A 20,320-nucleotide genomic window follows, 5' to 3' on the forward strand; every position below is an offset into this window, starting at 1 on the left:
AACAATTTGCAACTTCTGAATCCATTTTAATGACTGCTAAATAAACTAAACTCTGTTTTGTTTTGTTGTGCCTGCACAGTCCTAGGAAATCTAGGGTAAAAGTCTGAAAATAAAAGTCTGAAAATTTCACTGGTCTTTCTTACCATCAGAATGAATCTGAATCTGTAAATTTGGGCATATACACCAGTACTGGCTAGTCAAAATATGAAAATAAATTAATAAATCAAGCAGTCCTGTCCCATAACTGAGCACACACTAATAAAAAAAATTGCAAAAACAAAATAGTGGGTTGAATTTCTCTATTAAATGAATTTTCACAGTTCATTTAAATTTCACAATACTTCAAAGTAAAGTACATTTATATAATTCATATGAAATTAGAGAAGGTTTAACTAAAAATGCTCTAAAAGTCTTATTTGATTATGTGAGATAGAGTGGCCTAAGTCTCGAAAATGAAAAATATGCATCAATTTAACAATATTATTTTCTCCCTTATAATTAGAGTACCTTCTAGAAACTTCAGAATTGTGTTTTATTCGGATTAAACTATCTACTGAAATTTTTATTTTTGTGATAATATTGTTGTATTTGCTCAATCCAGTGTGAAAACAAAAAAGGAAAACCAACCAAAAGAAATAAAAACTACAATTATCTGTTGAATCATTTCATTTATCAGTTGTAGCTCAGGCTACAGCAAAAGGAAGCGCAAAGATTTGATTGATTAGATACAAAGAGCAATCAGTAGAGAAATCTCTTTTCATAAGTAAAAAAAAAAACCAGAGGAACGTAGATTGAGTTACTATATGAGTTTATTTGATCCTGTCACGATTTTAAGGGATTTTAATATGACATAGCGTGATTTTGCACGTAGATATGAAAACCAGTGTTTAGGTTTATGTTAGTTGTTACAACTGTTAGCTGTTAGTTCTGAAAGCATAGTACTCATTTTATTCAGTTTCGAATTTGAATATTTCTGGACTGTCTTTGTTGTATGTTTTAGTTTCATAATCCACCAAAAAAGTTCAGGAAGGGAGGCCAGTTTCACACCTGGATCCTCATCCTGTTGTCATGTCTGCTGAACATCGATCACTCTGCTGTTTTGTTTAAGGGAGATGGCGTCCATGTCATGGCAAAGATAATAAAAATAATTCAGATTTTTTAATGGAAATCCTTAATACTTAAATAGCCTAACGGTGCAATGATGTTAGCATCAAAATATTTTTTTAAATACCTGCAGCAAAATACTCGTGAATAATCGTCTTATTGGTGATATTTCAAGGGGCTCACATTTTTCAGCTGCGGGATTAGTAAATCTTTTATCTCGTCATATTTCAGCATTGGTTTTGTTATGCTTGGTGACTTAACGTCACTATTAAACTTAAATAAATGCAAACTAAAGTAATAAAAGCGCTGAAGCCGTGCTGTACACGGTGTTCTCAGTCCTCTCTCCTCCCACCCAGTGTGATCATATGACTGCAAACTCTTAATCCACTTCCTCAAACTTTAAAACTACCAGTGTGTCTGTCCGGTCCAGCCACATCACGCTCATTTTACAGCAAACCTCCCCCTGTGCAGGAAAGCAAAGCTGCTGAACGGCAGCGGTGGCTTCGTGTAGCACCAGGCCCGGCGCTGTGGTGTCTCAATGGCAGACCTGAAGATCAGAGCTGGTGCGACCAGAAGCCCACAGAGAGGAGGAGGACACTCCGCTGCCCTGTCCCTGGTCACGCTGCTGTCCGCGCTGCTCACCTGCCCTGTCAGGTGTGCGGAAAGCAACAAACCGAGCAACATTATCGTCGTGCTTGTCGACGACCAGGATGTTCAGATAGGTGGGATGGTGAGTGAATTCACTCTAGAAATATACAACCTGTCATCTGTGTCGGTTCCTCAGAGACTTGACAGTTTCTGTAGTGAGGTCATGCACTGCTCATACTGTTTGAAACGTCCTGTTTATAGTCACCTGATACTGAGTTTAGACAAACACACGCTCTTTTTTCTTTCTGTTTTGCGGGCTAGCTCTCAGATTTAACCTCCTCAGTGCTTTGAACCTGTTAATCAGTTAGTTAAATAGCTGAACTGTCCTAGCTGATGAAAGAATTACAAGGATTGTGGGAAATGTATGACTTTTGAGAAAGACAGGCTGGATATATAAAAAATAATAAAATTGAACAAATAAAACTAAAAATCAGAAAATGCAATTTATGCAAATTTATTAAAGCTGGAAAGTCAGTACAGTCAAAATATGAGATACAAGTGTGTGGTCACAGTATTGATCTGAGACTGAACTTAAAGGTCATTTTTGTAATTAGTTTGTACATATGTGTTAACTGAAAATTTCATCAAAGGTGGTTGTTGGGCTGGTGTGAGGCGATAGTGCACGAGTGTGCAACCCACACTCTTCATACATTTTTTTCTTTTGTCAGGCATCATTGGAAAAAAGAACGTGTTTTTATAAGTTGCAGCGTTAAATGATGGCTACAGTATCTTGTGGTACAAGTTGATATTACATGAGAGTACAGCCAGGCCCGAGGGCCTAGGACCTTCAGTTGATATCTCTTCTACACAACATGCGGATGTTTTCTACATGAAATAATAGCATTTTTAATGAAATTTTGTTAGGACCTTTACTTGGTTTTGGAATGAATCTATTTGAAACTCTGGAAGTTACAAGCATTTTTAACCCAAATGTTATGTTCAGCCTGCTAACATGCTCGGAAAGCAGATGGGTTCTGAAACAATTGCTCAGTTAACTATGTTCCTGTTTTAAGTCCTACATCTGTTCCTGTGTGTATTTTTGCTTATAAGTGACGTGCAACCTTAAAGGTCCCTCCAGTATAAGCACATTTATGTTTGCAATATTTTTCTCAGAATTGAAAGCATTTTTTTTTTTTTTTTTTTTTTTTTTTAAAGGAGAACTCTGGATGGGGAATGCACTTAATGTATTTTCAAAAGCTGGTACCTGTTCTTATTAGGTCCTGAGAGATTCTTTACCAGATGTTTGGAACCACCAGATATTTGAATAATCCACAAAGATCCATTCACAGAAAAATGGTCAGCTGATCAAGTGTTTAGCTAAAAGAGATTACTTTATGTCCCTTTCTACTAGATGTTTCGACAGTAGTTAATACTGTCATAATGTTTTGACTTTGTGCTTATAGTATCTATTACTTTTCCAGTATGTGTCATTATGGTGTGAGTCACTTTGTCTGTTTCTATTGCACAGACACCAATGAAGAAGGCAAAAGCCTATATAGGAGACGAAGGAGCGACATTTGTGAACTCTGTGAGTATCTTATGCAGTACATATACTTTTACTAGACTACATTTCACAGGGAGACATTTTTTTTCTAATTACAATATATTTTACGACAGTTGTAATTACTTGTAGATTGAAGTGTCACACAATAAATCACATTACAAGTTTATGAAACAATATATGTTGGTAAAAATTAAACCACTGGTTCCCAAACGTACTTATTATGACTTCCTTTTACAAGTGTCTACTTGGGGAATCCTGTCATGTTTCGGATGTGAGCAGTTTGACTAACAAAGAAAAATTCTTCTCTTGAAATGTCAGAGCAATTGGTGGGAATCACAGACAAATACAATATATAATATTCTGATATGTTGCCCATGGTAACGAAGATATTATGATAATAATGAATCAGATACATCAAATCTGCAAAACCACATACATTGCAAGACAATAATCAAAGATATGGCACAAGATGTGTGTATGAAAGCAAAACTCAAATGTTCTTGAAGCACTGCTTGCACCAATGATTACACAATAAATGAGTCGCACATCCTCCTTTCTGCTGTCACGCTTCTCTCTCTCTCTCTCCCTTTCCCCCTGTTCTCACTTCCTCCTCCTGCGAAGTTCACAGTCACGCCACTGTGTTGCCCCAGCAGGAGCAGTATTTTGACAGGTCGATACCCTCACAATCACGAGGTGAGAAACAACTCCCTCAATGGGAACTGCTCCAGCCTTCAGTGGCAGAAAGGCCCCGAGGCAGAGGCCTTCCCCACTTACCTCAACAAACTGAAATACCAGACGTTCTTTTCTGGGAAATATCTCAACCAGGTTTGTACATGTATATACTTTTATAAGCATTAAACGCCTCTAATTGTTTCCAAACTTCAAAACACACAGGCAGTACAATGAATACACCGTGCTTACAACTGATTTTTCCTGTATTAAATGTTGTAATATTGTTGGGAGCCCAACAGAACTAGTGTTTGTGTTTCATTTTATTCACTCACGTATTTGGCAGAGACTGTGACATATTACAGTCAGCAGATACAGCGAATGGACATACACAAGTCCCACAAGGCGACTCAACAATGATCACTGACTCATTACAAAACAGTATTCTGCAGGACTGTCTGTATGAAGCCCTGAAGATGCTTGTTACATCATTTCTCTTGAAGCCGACTGAGCTAACTGTACCTTCTGCTTTCAGTATGGTAGCAAAGCAGCAGGAAGTGTTGGCCATATTCCACCTGGCTGGGACCAGTGGCATGCACTGGTGAGTCACAAGTAACACGTACATGCACAATTTCTCCTAAGTACTTCTGTCATGACACCTTTTACTGCATGATTTACAGGTGGGGAACTCTCAGTACTACAACTACACTCTGTCAGTCAATGGGAAAGAAGAAAAGCACGGTGACAGTTACGAGGACGACTACCTCACAGACCTCATAGTGAGTAGTAATCAGACCCTCAGATTTGAAGTGGAGGGAGTTCTTTATGTGGTTTATGTGGTTGATTTATCATTGGTGGTTGATTTACCTGACTCTTATTTTGAGCGTTCAGTGCTAACCAGCTAGGTGCTGTCCTTGACATCATGCGTGATATTACTTGATATCATTCAGCCGTCTTGAGTCTCTTGTCATTGGTCAGAAATCTTGCAACAATGAGCTTCTTCCCCACTAAGTTTCCATCCCTACTGCACACTTGTTGGAGACCTTGTTTTGTCCAGAGATTATCTGTGAGCTGGAGGACCTGGAGCAGGCTGAGATCTGTTACCTCATACTTCAGCTGGCTTTGCTGTGCTGAACATGAAGCTGATTACATTTTAGTTAGTGTCATAATGTACTTATTGAATCGTTTAAGGAAGTGTAGCTCCCTTCTTTACAACAATTGTATGGGGGTGAATTTTTGTGGAACTTCTAAGTATTGGCAGTAGAGCCATGGTTGCTTTAACAACTTGTTGGCTATAGCTATAGCTGCCAGCCATCTGCTCAGCTTCACATATGATTCATGTCACTAAACTGGACCTCATTTCTAATTGAATTATCTGAAAATAATATGAACTGCTGTCTGGTACAGACTATCCAAGAAGTTTTGGTGGCTGAAATTCTAATATTTTATTACTAATACTTTGCAAAAATGAGCAGGTATGCCTCTGTGCGGTTTGTTAAAGTCAAAGGTGGTTGGTTGTTTTTTGTTTTGTTTTGTTTTTTAAATGGTGAACACACATGCTTGTGCATGCACATGGATATGCTTTCTATTTATTACTGCCACACTGTGGGAATGTGGCAGTAACAGTATGTGGGAAATATTGTATGTTTTGGGACATTTGAGGGTGAATTTACAAAAGAGGGTATGGGAAGAAGGTTGTTCACCTCTGCACTCTGTCAGCTGCTGGCATAGAAACATAAAATGTGGTGTTTTTTCTGCCAGTCAGCATTGTGACAGGTTAATCATCAGCTAATGCAGTAGCTGGCGATAGAGGGATGCAAGAAAGAAGCTAATATTAGAAAGGGCTATTTAGTTTCTGTGGGACGCATTACATTTTGAGTAAATTCAGTCTGAGTAACTGATTTTTAAAAAGAATTTTTTTTTTTAAAGTTTTGGTAAAGATGTTTGGTTTCTTTGCGTTTATATTTAAGGTTTAAATTTCACGCACTTGCTGCTTATCAGGTGACTCAAAGAATTTGTTTATCTTACTTTAAATTTAGTTTATGAGAGCTGAATGATCTTTGTCACATGTGCTGTTGTCATGACTGCTTGCAACAAAGAGTAACAGTGGAGAGAAAGAATTGGTCCAAGGTGTGGCTTCATTTCATGAAGAAAGATGATAGTAGTCCTAGTTTTAATGTCTGTAAGCCATCAACACAGGTTCGAAATGTCAGTGATTTGCTGACACATTCATCCACACAACAGGGAAAAGATGAGATTCAGCATGAGAACTTCTGTTTTCCAATCAAGTTTCATGTCTGTTACCGAACATAAATAGCTCATATTATAAAAATAGTCCCACATAGATAGGCTTGGTATCTTTTTTTTTCTTCATAAAATTCTGTTCTGTAAAACAGGGAGGGAGCATTTTTTAGCCTTCTAACCACCACTGCCCCACTGGCTAGTAAGCTGACATGTGAGTGATATTTGACATTCAGCATTTGTTGATGTGTTACATCAGTTTTGCGCTTCTAACTGTTTAAAGATGATGAGATAAAGAGCTGGAAGTCTTGAAAACAGTTTTCTTTTATGGCACAAAGGGGAAACGTACATGAAACCTAATTAACAGGAAAAGATGTCATTGAAGTTGACTGTCATCCTTGAATTTTACAGTTTGTGCATTCATACTGTAAAAATTCTCTTATTTTCTATTTTATAAGCTAATATGGTGTTGGCAAAGATGTCACCTTCACACTTCACAATATAACTTTGTTAACCAATGTATGATCATTGGCTATGTCCATATTTTATATGGTTAACAAAATAAGTCATTTGCGCCCTTAGAGTCATTTGAATTTTTGCAAACCCTTGCTGCTTAATATTTCACTTTCATTTTGACTTGAAGCTGGTTCTGTTGTGCAGCTGCTGTCCCACTGGCCAAAGAAAGCAGTAGTTTATGTGTATATATGGGCTCTCATACTAACTGATCTATAAAACTTAAACTTAGATGGCAAAAACCAAAAACTAAAATCAAAATTACATTTCAAATTGGGAAAAAGAGAGTAACAGCCTGGAACGGTGCACTGTGGCTTTTGACCAACTGTATTTTTACATCCCTGGGTGATAATGACTTTCAGATGCCACTTTTGTAGCTTACATCATACATTTATACAGTTGGTGTTCATTTCTTTACAAGTCTGCTTGTTTTTGCCTAAGCTAAGCTTTTAAAGAAATGTAAGTTTTGCAGCAGTCATGTAATAAGTCTGTGCCTGTTTGTCAATCCAGCTGAACCGGTCTCTTCACTTCCTGGATGACAGGAGCCCTCAACATCCGTTCTTCCTGATGCTGTCCCCTCCAGCTTGTCACTCCCCCTGGACTGCAGCGCCTCAGTACCAGAAAGAGTTCAAGGATGTCCAGGCCCCTCGAGATGGCAGCTTTAACAAGCCAGGGAAGGTATGCCTTTTCAAGAATGTTATGCTATGTGTTATGTGTCTGGGTTTTTAATTTTGTTTCTAATGAATCTTTTATTTTTGTGAATGTTTTAGGATAAACACTGGCTGCTGCGCCAACCTCTTAATCCGATGCCAAACAGCTCAGTCACCTTCCTGGATAATGCATACAGGAAAAGGTACAATTGTTAAGCGTACGTCTCTTTTTGCATGAAAGCGCATAGTTCTTAGAAGACAAAGTCAGAATAGTGTCACCACTGTCAAACAAGAAAATGTAAAAAAATGGTAAAACTAGTTTTGTTTTTGTTTGTTTTCTTCTGTCTTCCACCTCCCCTCACCCCAGCCTGGTTCTGCCAGAGGTTTCTTCCTGTTAAAAGGGAGTTTTTCCTTTCCACTGTTGCCACTTTGTTCATAGAGGATCATCTGATTGTTAGGGTTTTCTCTCTGTTTCCTCTGCATTATTGTAGAGTCTGTACCTTACAATATAAAGCACCTTAAGGCAAGCGTTGTTGTAATTTGACACAGAATTGAATCGAATTGTAGTTTTAACCTCATGAACCAGCAGGGATAAAGCCATTAATACATTTTGGCTGTTAGAAGCTTTCGAGTTTGAATGCTGAAACTGGCCAAAGAGAAGTTAGGAGTTGTCTGTTAGCATACTACGTGCTTTCTTACTCATCCTCTCTGTAAAGATTTTAATTATGGACTTTTTAATTTTGTCACAAACCTCCAAGTGATTTCACAGAAAGACAGAGGTCCTTGAGACTGCCCTCATTTTAAATCTAGCATTGTAAAGATAATTCTGTCATATATGATGATAAATTTTTGTCTGAAGTGTAAATCCTGACCCACATCAAATTTTACATACTTCTCCATAACAGAAATATGAAAATTGAATGAAAACAGGTTAAAATTTTTGTTTCATTTTGCAGCTTTTTCTTACACAGAAGATTCTGGAAATCACTCTGTAAATCAGAAGACACAGCAGAAACTTCTTTTTTTTTATCAATTATTTATTCAACTACCTCAGAGTTTTCTGCATGATGCTTTTGAATTTTATGGTATTGTATTTTTTAAAATATGGAAAGTGTTATCATCCTCCATATTCGTCTTCAGTGGGGTTGTTGAGGTCAGCACCAGAGCTTTTTTTTTTTTTTTTCTCCCATAGATAAGAAATATTAGGAATTGACTTAGGAAAGGACAAAGCCTTTCTTCAAACTGAAGTATAATAGAAGAAATTAGAATGGGTACTCATTGTTTGGTCCTTTTTGGTCTGAAATTACATAACACATAAACAATTAATTTTAAGTGCTTGAAAAATTAGCAAATGACTAATAAAAGTTATGAATACATGTAAAATTTGTTCCAATGGGTTCAGGAAAGCAAAATTCCACACTTGCAAACAACTGCAGACATTATACCAGTTTAAACAATTTAGAAAAAAATTCTGTCTCTGGCAGGTGGCAGACCCTGTTATCCGTGGATGACATGGTGGAGAAGCTAGTGAAGAAACTTGACAGTATAAAGGAGCTAAACAACACCTACATCTTCTACACTTCAGATAACGGCTATCACACAGGTCTGTCTTGATAAACTCCTCCATTTAATCTTAGATTAGTTCCTGCTGTGTACCTTCTGTCTGTGTCATCTTGAGCTGGATTTATACTGCTGGGTTACAGAAGACAGTTTAATTTTGAATTTTTTAGCCTCCTGGCTGCATTGCATAAATGCAAGTCACCAAAACATTTTAAGTTGCTTTTAGGCCCTTTTTTATGGTTTGTTTTCTTCAAGAAATACCATGGGTAATACAAAATAATTCAATTTAATTCAATTCAGTCTATTGATATAGCACCAAATTACAACAGCAGTCACTTCAAAGTGCGTGTAATGTGAAGGTCCTACAATAACACAGAGAAAACCAGAACAAAAGAACAACCCCCTGTTGGCAATAGTGTGAAGGAAGAACTCAGGAAAAAACCTCAGGCAGAACCAGGCTTAGGGAGGGGCATCCATCTACCACAACCAGTTGGGGGTAAGGGGAGCAAGACGGGAAAAAAGACACACTGTGGAAGTAAACCAGAGATTAATAGTAATTGATGACGAAATGCAGAGTGATGTATGAAAATATAGTGAGTTAAGAAGAAATGAGGGATAATTCAGGGTCAACTGATCCATCCCTAACTAAATGCTTTATCAAAAGTCCCTCTCCCTCTTAAAGAGGGTGTGTGTTTCCTGAATCCAAGGTGGGAGCTGATTCCACTGGAGAGAGGCATGGAAACTGAGGGCTCTGTCTCCATTCTACTTTTAAAAAACCATAGGAACCATGAAAACCAGCAGTCTGACAGTGAAGTGCTCTATTGAGATGATATGGTACTATGAAGTCTTTAAGATGGGCCCTGATTATTCAAGATCTTGTATGTGAGGAGAAGGATTTTAAAATTGAGTCTGGATATAACAGGGAGCCAATAAAGAGAAGCCAGTACAGGAAAAATAAATCACTTACTGTAAAGACACCACCCGACTCCAGATCATTGTCATGCACATGCGCTTCTAATAATGCTGAGAGATTTGTAAAAAACTGAATCTGAGGCACTCTGCTGAACATATGTAATTACAACATTTCTATATCCCAAGTATCTTTTATGTTTAAAAAAAGAAAAAGTCTTCAGATTGGTTTATCTTGTATGAATGATAAATATAATAAATATATTGACCAATGACTGATCTGTCTGTATGGGATTAGTTCAGTCATAAAACTGTGCAAAAACTACAAAAACCTGTAAATAAACAGTAATGACTGCAACAAATAATCACCCAACTGAATGAAATAATTATGTTAAAGCATCTGATGTTGTTTTAAAAACAATAGCAGGTAAATTGTTTGTTACAGGTTACATTTGTGTTCCCCAGTCTGACCTGAGAGCTTATAGGTATTTGCACAGTCACCTGCCAGTTTACTTTGTACACCTTTCTTTGCATTGAAACCCCTTTTAACTACAGCACTGCCCTAATTATTTATGGCATAGATTCAACAAGATGCTGGAAAAATTTCTCACGGTTTGTTCCGTACTGACACGATTATATCATACAGTTGCTGCAGATTTTCATCCACGATGCAAATCCTCTATTCCACCACATCCCAAAGGCCATCAATTATGTGGTGAATGGAGGCCGTCTGAATACAGTGAACCCATTGTCTATAAACCAGTTTGAGATGATTGAGCTTCGTGACGTGTAGATCAGCAGTATCTCAAATACTCAGACCAGTCCATCTGTCACCAACAACCATGCCACGTGCAAAGTCACAGAAATCACCTTTCGTCCTCATTCTGATGCTAAGTTTGAACTTCAGCGAGTCATCTTGACCATTCCTATATGCCTAAATGTCTTGAGTTGCTGCCTAGTGACTGATTAGATCCACGTGTAATCGGCTGTACTTGCTGTTCCAGGTCAGTTCTCGCTGCCCATTGATAAGAGGCAGCTCTATGAATTTGACATCAGGATTCCGCTAATGGTCCGTGGTCCTGGCATAAAACCCAAGCAGGTGCTGCAGGTCAGAACAAAACTCCACTAAAACACACACACACACACACACACACACACACACACACACACACACACACACACACACACACACACACACACACACACACTCCAGCTGGTGAAAAGCATATTAATGTATCTGGAACTGTTTTTATTTCTCTCCATTTTTGTTCCTCATGATGCTTTATTCTTCCAGGCTCCAGTACTGAATATAGACCTGGCTCCCACCATACTGGACATAGCTGGAGTCAACCTGTCGTCTGTGAATGTGGACGGGCAGTCTTTCCTCGCTCAGATGGTCAGCTGCTTCTTCACATGGACTCTCACTTTTTTTTTCCCCACATGTTAAATCTTAACCAAAATTTTATCTTAGGCTCCTTCATTGCGTAATGGCACCGCACGACCGTACTTCCTTGTAGAGTACACTGGAGAAGGACAGCCAACATCAGACCCTACTTGCCCTAAATTAGGCCCAGGAGTATCTGTGAGTACCTACCAAAGCAGGCTTCCTATTCTGGTCACCACTGAAAGTAACATGCTTCCAGTTTCCAGTAATATTATAATCTCTGACTGAAAAAGGGGAAAAAAAAACCCCTAAAAAAGTTATTAAAAATAATTCCCTTTTTTCTCTTCAGTGTCAAAGTATTATGATACCAAAAAACGGGAGCTGAATACAGTATAAGTATTTTCTCAGCCTTTCCACATGCTCTTTGCTTTTTTGATAATGCACTGAGGGAAGACTGGATGCTACTCACTACTTGGCTTATAATAGAAACTAGACTATAGCCTGGCTCTATTGAGCTTCATGAAGTCAGTACACAGTAATTGAAGTCAGTTCATTGTTCAAATTCTATTAATGGCTTGAGTTAATTGTCCAAATTTGTAAGGAAATTTCCAATAAGTGCCTTTTAATAGCAAATTCAGAATAGATGGCAATTTTCCTAAATGGAAACAACTGTGGACTAGAGCCTAAAAATAGACTTCATGTCGCAGCAAAACGTATTGCTCCTGTTGATTCTGAAAGTTTGTTGAAACCTTCACTGTAACATTTTTCACTGTCTTTAGCAATGTTTCCCAGACTGTGTTTGTGAAGACGCCTACAACAACACGTATGCCTGTGTCAGAACTCTGGACAGCAAAATGAACATGCAGTACTGTGAATTTGCAGACAGTGAGGTACACCCGGGACTTTTTTTTTTTTTTTGGACACATTTTAGTGAAAGTAGATGTGAAGCTTCTCAGTGTTTTGTTTTGTCCCCCCCCCCCCCAAGTCGTTTGTAGAAGTCTATAACCTGACGTCGGACCCGCATCAGCTGGAGAACATCGTGAAGAAGGTGGATCCCTCCATCCTGCAGATCATGAACCAGCGACTCATAAAGCTCCAGTCCTGCGTGAGTGACAGCTGCCGGGACTACAAGCAAAAATAAGACCACCAAAGAAGCTGCCAAACGATGACCACACCAAAGTCTGAAAGGAGGGTGGGATCAGTTTGTCCAAATTTTTACACATATTAGATGAGATTCTGACAGAAAAGAAAAACATGGTTGAAAAATAAAGTGACTGGTGGCTGTATTTCACTTAACTGTGTCAGTTTCAGGGGCCCAGAGTCATTACTTTCTTTGGAAATTTGCTCTTTTGATGACAGGGACACAAATTATGCAACTTGTTTATATATAAATATATATATCTGAAGCCACCACTAGAAGTTTGGTTAGCTTAGCCTGTATATGGGGGAAGACAGCTTGCCTGTGTGCAATGATAACGCAATCAACATTTCGTACTATATATCAGTAAATAGAGATGGATTGACATATCTGGTAAACACTGATATCAGCCAGTATCGACCTTGTTGATTGTTATCAGCGTGTGCACGCATTTGCACTAAATGTTCAAAGATTTAAAAATCTAAAAGACTTGTTAATTTTTTTATATGATGCCCAACATAAAAAGCAAGAAAAAAGACAACAAAATAAACATTACTCAATCGTTATCAGATATCAGTCAAAATGTTGGATTAAACATAAGTACTGGAAAAGGATTCACAGTTGGTGTATTATCAGTGTACTTTTCCTTTTACGAGTCAAAATTTCTGCCATCTTTCTGAGCCACGCTCATCTATCTTTTCTTGTAAGTTTACTTTTGTTTTTCAAAGGCGCTACATGTAAGCTCAGTGTTATGGCATTCCTCTACCTCTCCATCAAGTCTCTGCAGTGAAATGGTAGACCTTATTCTGCACTCTTGGTGATCTGCTGGAAGTTGTAGGAACACGCTTACCAAAATTGGCAGCTGGTGGAGAACTGGCTCATCTACTGCTATGCCAGGCTCACCAAGACTGCAGAGTGCAAGGACTAAGTCCAGGTTTTGGAGAGACTCAGTGGCCAGTCTTCAATTAGAAAAACATTAGATGGAAAAGAGTTAGCTGCTTAGCAGCGTCTGAAATTCCCATATAAAATACTTGGGTAAAGCACCTTTAAGATAACCTTCTTTCCCCATGCTGTCATGTGTTTGTGTATAAAATGCAATTTTCAGGCATAGTCAGAGTCTTCTGAACATTTCACCATTCTCAGAAACACAAAATGTTGGATTCTTCTTCTGACTTTGATTGTGAGCAGTTAAGAGAAAGGTTTACTGCTACACTGGAACTGTGACTCATCATCATCGTCATCGTCGTCTTTGAAGAGTTGGTTTAACATTCTAGGGTTTCATTTAAATGCTTTCCATGAGTTGGGTGAAGGGATTAATATGATTTCACTTTTTTTTTCATTCAGTATAAACATACCAACAATCATTAGTTAGCTAGCACAGAAAATTTAAGCAACTGCGTGTAAGTAGGTTTACACATGGTTATGCTAATCTGACCAAACCAAAAGCTGCTTCTAACTGTATAATGTGGAGATGTATTGTGTCAATATTCTTCTTTTTTTTTTCTGTGGCAAAAGCTTAGTTTCCATAAAAGATCTTTGTACTCATAACTGTCTCTGCAACCCTTTCAGTGAAAGACAACAAAGTCTGAAATCTTCACCCTGTCCTGTATCCAGTATAACAGTTGATTTTCAGTATTGTGCCTCAGATTTGAAGAAGGAACTCGGCTTTTAAAAAAACTGAACTCTTTATTACTAAGAGCCTTTTTTTAATTGGTAGCAGGAACACATGCTGATATTTTTCATGTTTTCTTATTGCAAGGAATATATTAAGGGAACTTTTGCACAGTTATGTTTAAGATGAACACTTTAATCCTGTCTGCCTTATGTTCGCACTGATGAGGTGCATGTGCCTTTAAAATGTGAACAAATCTGCACTGTGATGAAACTGATTAAATTAAATGAAACATTTAAATGAACTTTTTTTGTAGGTTTCCATCTTAATGTGATGTTATGGTGGGTTCAAGTCAATTTCCTTGGGGGGAAAAAAAAGTGTACATTTTATAGCTGGCCAAGGTAGAGTTACCTGTGCTTACACCAAGGTTGACATTTGGCACAACAGAGCTCTGATTCTTTTTTTAGCCTGGCTACAGAGCTGAAAAGAAACCTGGGGTTATTCTCCCTTTATTTATGTTAGTTTCCTTAATCATTGATGAATAGTAAGATGTCCTAGTTTTGCAGAGGATCTCTGATGTGTTGGCTTCTTTCACGCAGTGAAGATGGAACGCCATTAACAAGATAATCAACCTTTGTGAGATTTAAGTTCAGGTAGTGTTGTGTTGGCATGTGGCTTTGGAGATCATAATAGTGGAGGAATCAATTAAAGACTCTGGATTGAAAACGAGTGAGACATGTTTCTAAAGACTGTAGTCTAAAACAACACAACCACTAGAACCCTGCAGAGGACTGGGCTATGAAGCTGCAGACGAAGAAATCCTTCATCACAGAGGAGACACCGTGAAGCCAGGCTGAAGTATGCCAAAGACAAACTGAGAAAGATTATACATACTGGAAGCACATCCTTTGGTCAGATGAGAAAAAACTAGAGCTTTGATATACTAATTTTTTGTGAAATAATTTTGTTTCTGTGTGCAAAGTAAAATAATTTAATCATCCAAAAAAATTTTTTAAAAAAGGTCAGATCGCTTTGTCATCTGCAAACATCACATTCCACAGAAACTCCTGCCTGACCTCATCTGTCAACCTGCCCATCAGCATTGCAAACATGAAGGGACTCAGAGCCATCCCTGATATCTCTTTAATCTCACCCTGACTATGAACCCCTCGGTCACTCCTACTCCACACCTCATCTAACGACCTTGAAAAGAAAGAAAAAAAATCCAACATCATTCTTTAAAAAGATATGGATGGATGGGGGCTTTTCCATTGCTGAAAAAAACCCACTCAGGGTAGAAATGTTTCTTCATAGGATAAAGGTGATCAGATCGACCCTCTCCTTTAAAATGAGAGGTGAACCCAAATCACGACAACAAAATTGCCACACAGCATCCCAGAGCACTGGATCTTCTTCCGGGAGGGGTTAGAGGTTCAAGTATTTCTTTTGTCACCTGTCTGTAAATCTGCTGATGACACAGTGTTTGATGTGTTTTCACATTTTAAATACTCAATAAATATCTGCAGTTATGTCAATTTCCTTAGCAAACCAGCACTATAAAGTATCTCTTAGAACTCAAGGTTTTGGTCATTTATTTAACATCAGGAACAAGAACTGATGAGCATTTTGTAGAAACCGCAACAGGTTTCACCATCTAATTTTATAACAGTGATCCCCTTTCTCCTAACTTAAAACCCTTTTGAGAACATAAAACAAATATTTGAAATCTGCTCATTCATTTTTCAGAAATCAAAAAGGTAGAAACTGGTAGCACTACTATCTACAGAGAAAATGGTTACGGACAGTTTAATCAGAGGTACTTGTACACAATCTTATCCTGCAGGGTCTGAATCTCTAACTTGACAGGGCATTTGTAGAAGTGTGACAGCAGTGACTCTGTATAGCCAATCAGGAAGTAAAACTTCTGTGGTGGTAACTTCTGTAGCATCACTGCGCACACATTCAGTAAATTGCCACGCCTTTTGATGACAATCTCATTGGCCAGGCACCCGTGGAACGTCCCAAACATGAACCTCCGAATGAAGACGTCTTCTACAGTGCGTTCAGCTGCCCCGTCCTCTCCTTTGAGGTTACCTATCAGCAAGAGAGAAAAAAAACTGGAGCTGTCATGAAAGATCAAGAGGAATTTGGACTGAATTACACATTAGCTGCCGCTGATTGACAAAAATGTGCAAACGAAAAGAACACTGCCTCTTCAGCAAAATATTTATTAATAAGGCTCACAGTCACATCAGACAACATAAATATTATTTTAAGTTTCTTTACCATGTTTAATATTATGTTTAGAGATATATTTGAAAATATATTTAATTTTAGGCCTTAATTTTGCTTAAATTATGCACTTTCTGTAATAAACTGCAAACACCATATGCAGACACTGAAAAGTATCAAAAGACAGAGAAGAGTTTGATGAAGTCTAAAAAGATTATAAAATGAAAACACTAGTTGCTGCTGTCTGGCTGTGGAGAGCACAAACATCATGACTCCATAAATTGTTTCCCACAGAATGAAATGAACAGCAGCCAAGTGCAGCAGGGAAAAGCTGTGTGCTCGGCCTCACTTCAATAATCTGAGACACTGAACTGGACCTGTCCCGTTCGTGCTGCAGTTTTGATGAGTGAAATTCTATTATTTTATTGCTCTGTTGTTTAGTATGTGTATGGTAATTAACTAATGACTAATGTGATAAATTCTGGTTCCAAAAAGCCAACAGGGTTGCAAGTAAAATACTAACATGGAGGCTTCAAAATGCAGAGTCTAAAACCAACAGGTGATGTCACAGTGGCTACATCCATTGGTTTTCTTTACAGACTATCATTGCATTCCATATAAAAGGAATGCAATGATAAGTCAAAAATCAGCTGTCTCTCCAGCGAGTCTCTCATCTCATGGTCAGACAGGGCCAAACCTCATGGTTTGAGAACAGTTAGAGATAGATGGTGGTTCTCGTTCTTCTATGCAGCCTACTCAGTTCTCCACTTGCTGCAAATTCTAGACACTAACTGGAGAGGCTCAGCAGTGACTAGTCAGCAAGCTGGAAGGTAAACATGATACGTGAAGCGCTGGGTCTTGCCAGCTTTTCTCTTTGAAGGTGCTTGATTGCTGTGGTTCTCTTGAACAGATGAAAATATTTAATCAAATGCTAAAATGAGTTTTGACTTGGAAAATGTGTTGGACACACTTTGAAAACATGGAAATGTTTCCCAGTATCAGTGTGTGGATGGCCTGTGCACAACACTTTAAGTCTGTGACACAGGAGCATTCAAGCTAAAGTGCATAGTTTGGTTGGACTCAGTGATGATTGGTATGTAGTCTGAGAGCTATCCACACCAGGGAAGCACAGAATGCTAATGCTTCCTCAATGACTGCTTCCATAAAAATCACTGAGGTAACTAATTCATGACCAAATACGTAAGAGGACAGTGTGCATAAAATCAAATGTGCGTAGCGAGAGCATATTCTCAATCTCAGTCATGCTCACTGGTGTGCTGTGACAGCCATCCTTTGCGGTGGCCAATGTGGTGAGGATGATGCGCTTGCTCATAGGTCACAGGTTTGTCTCCTTTCCCCACTCGGATACGAGCGGCTCGATTCTGTATAAGAGAAAGACAAAAGAGCACCTCTTTGGTTTATTTGGAGCAAACACTATCAGACACATTGACAGTTAATAATCTATGACAACCTAATTGCCTTTGTAAAAAGCAACAAAAAAAACTCAAATTACTACTATTTTTTTTAAAATGGTTGTGACCTCTAAACCACTCTGACTGTGGCTCTGGTAAAGTATCAGAATACTTCAGGTGATAGAGCAGCAGGTTTATAAAAAGTCAAATAGGAAATAGGCATTTGGATAGTTTGTATCTATCACTCTAAATGATTATATGGGGATGTAAACAAATTTGTTAAAGTATGTTTACAATGAAAACAAAATTAATATATACAAAATACAATACTATTCCCATAAAAGTAAATACTGCCCAGAGACCAGAGAGGGAGCTGCCTCAGGAGAGATATGTGCTCTCCAAATGCTTTATCATTATATTCTACATCTGCAACAATACTTACTTAGATTTTATTTTATTTTATCATCCCTGTGTTTAAAACAAAATGAGCACTGATGTAACAATATAGAGTGTGAAAGTTAAAAAGATAAACACAATGTTAAACAGTTAGTGTTGCTGATACAACAGCCCTGAGACGGCCAAGGCCGCTTACCTTGCAGCACGACGCAGTAACATGGAGGCCCCTGCTTCCAGAGAGGCTGCACAATGATCTGGACCAAGCTAAGGTGCTCTGCGAAACAGGTAAGGTAGTGAGAGTGAAAACCAGTGAGTAAGTATTGAATTGATTTTCAGAAATAATTTCAAAATCAAAAAAGGTACATCTGGCTTCTCCCTTATTTCCCAAAGGGGATGTCAAAGCACGTGGCTCAGCATGTTTGACTTAGCAAAGATAAGCTGGAAGTCCTTGCTGATGCAACACTCCCACTTAGCAGGAAGAGGTGTTGGGCAAGTCGAGGCTTTGTAAAACACTGAAATGTCTGAAGCAATTGTGCTTGAATTGTAATACCTACTGACCACTCTGGCTTTCATTACATCTGCTAATGCTAGTCTGTGAAACAGTGATGTATGCTAGCATTGGACAAACAAGAATACTTACTAAAACTAATAACTTATTACTGCAAATAATTATAATCGAGACATGTTTTGCTGAAACATCCGTACAAACATAAATATTTGGATCATGACAGCAAGCTGTGACTGTAGTGAACAGTGTGCTTTAGCGAATTTTATTTTCTTCCTGTGTTAACATGCAGAGGCTGTTTCAGTTGCTTAATAATGTAGCGCAAAATATTTCAAACCAAGTTATGAAGGTAAATACAAGGAATTGAGATTCTGACTCAGGCCCTCTTGTCTAACACCAGTCTCTGATCTCATTAATGCTCTTCTTGATGAATGGGCAATTATTTCCACAGACAGCCTCCCAAGTCTTGTAGGAAGCTGATTTTGCTGCAAAGGTGGAGCAACTCTCCACTAATGCTTATGGATTTAGCGTGTGATGTCATAGACGCTCCTGTGGGTGTAATGTGCAGGTGGCACAACACTTTTATCCATATAATGCATCTCTGCAACACAATGCACAGATGTCTTGGACATTGTGTCAGAGATGTTGTATCATCAAATCATAGCCAGTCCAAACTAGTGGGCTGTATTGTGAATTATTCCTATTGCAAATTGTTTTAAAGCTGTTTAATAACGAATTGTTAAAAGGTATTTGTCGACATCTTAGTTGCCGTTCTTAGTGTTCAGAATGCAGTTTCAGATATTTTGATAAGGCAAAAGGCTGTTATAGATGTTTCCATGTTTGATAATTCAGGTTCGTAGTGCCACAAACAAACACGCTTGGCTTCTGTGGTCATACAACGCAGTAGTAACAAACTGACACAAACTTTTGCTACGTCTGACATTTTTGCTGTTTATCACTTAGGCAGCCAAGAGCAAGTTAGCTAACCCCTAGCTTAAAATTGTTATATAAAGCCTAACCAAAACGTAGCGCTAAATTAATGGGTGCACGCCGATAGCTACACGGTCAACAAGACTTAATGGAAATTAATTAAATGTTACGGTTTAAAATGACTTTCTTACCAGCACCCTCACGCTCCCTATGCTGCTCAAGGACGCCGCCATGTTTTCTTCAAACGATTAACTTGTGGTACTAAACTACAACACAGCAGGCACTCTGTTTATTACTGTATAAATAGCCGAAGCTTTTCGAAAGCTCAGGAATAATCATAACACGTAAAAATAACAAAATTAACGTTTCTATACTGAACTTGAGCTGTATACTGGAACTGTTTGTTCCACAGGCAGTTTCCACAAGTTTCCACCGGACAACTATTAACCTGAACCAACCGGAAAGAGGGAAAATAAAAGTTTTAAGGTAGTTAAACGAGCGATATTTTAGACTCATTATTATTGACATTGTGCTTTAAGAACAAGGAAAATTGGATGCAAACACACAGTTTAATGTACAGTTTAATTGCTAAATTTTTCCTCACAACATTTTCTCTTACGAGTTGTTATTTAAAGCAAGTTAAAATTCCTGTTTTTAACAGATGCATTTTAAAATATACATTTTTGTTACCTAAAATGTACTCTTTAGTTTTTCCTTCTAATTTAACAATAGTCGTTCTTGTAATTATTAATGATTAATTTGCTTTAAAGATTAATATTATTATTGTGTATAATATACATTAGTACAAAAATTAGTTTTGCATACTTGAGTAATTTTATAGTTATTATTATGTTTCTGTTATGTATTAAGTGTGCTTTATTTAAAAAGAGATTCTTTGAAACCATATACCATA

General features: G+C 38.0%; 2 protein-coding genes across 2 annotated transcripts; one reads left to right on the forward strand and one right to left on the reverse strand.

Annotated features, from left to right (window-relative positions):
• Positions 1-807: 807 nt before the first annotated feature.
• Positions 808-13,997, forward strand: gnsb (glucosamine (N-acetyl)-6-sulfatase (Sanfilippo disease IIID), b). The gene is made up of 13 exons (XM_003439627.5): positions 808-1,834; positions 3,221-3,280; positions 3,878-4,081; positions 4,461-4,526; positions 4,606-4,704; positions 7,190-7,357; positions 7,450-7,532; positions 8,814-8,932; positions 10,803-10,906; positions 11,093-11,194; positions 11,270-11,380; positions 11,962-12,072; positions 12,168-13,997. The coding sequence occupies exons 1-13, from the start codon at positions 1,643-1,645 to the stop codon at positions 12,321-12,323; spliced, it is 1,575 nt and encodes a 524-aa protein (XP_003439675.1). The 5' UTR covers positions 808-1,642; the 3' UTR covers positions 12,324-13,997.
• mrps24 (mitochondrial ribosomal protein S24) lies at positions 13,281-19,857 on the reverse strand. The gene is made up of 4 exons (XM_003439483.5): positions 19,599-19,857; positions 18,169-18,246; positions 17,435-17,546; positions 13,281-16,026 (listed from the first exon to the last, which is right to left on the reverse strand). Exons 1-4 carry the CDS (start codon positions 19,638-19,640, stop codon positions 15,743-15,745), a joined length of 516 nt encoding a protein of 171 aa, XP_003439531.1. The 5' UTR covers positions 19,641-19,857; the 3' UTR covers positions 13,281-15,742.
• Between the last annotated feature and the right edge of the window lie 463 nt (positions 19,858-20,320).

The sequence above is a fragment of the Oreochromis niloticus genome, linkage group LG7 (assembly GCF_001858045.2).
Source record: "Oreochromis niloticus isolate F11D_XX linkage group LG7, O_niloticus_UMD_NMBU, whole genome shotgun sequence".
Taxonomy (NCBI): Eukaryota; Metazoa; Chordata; class Actinopteri; order Cichliformes; family Cichlidae; genus Oreochromis; species Oreochromis niloticus.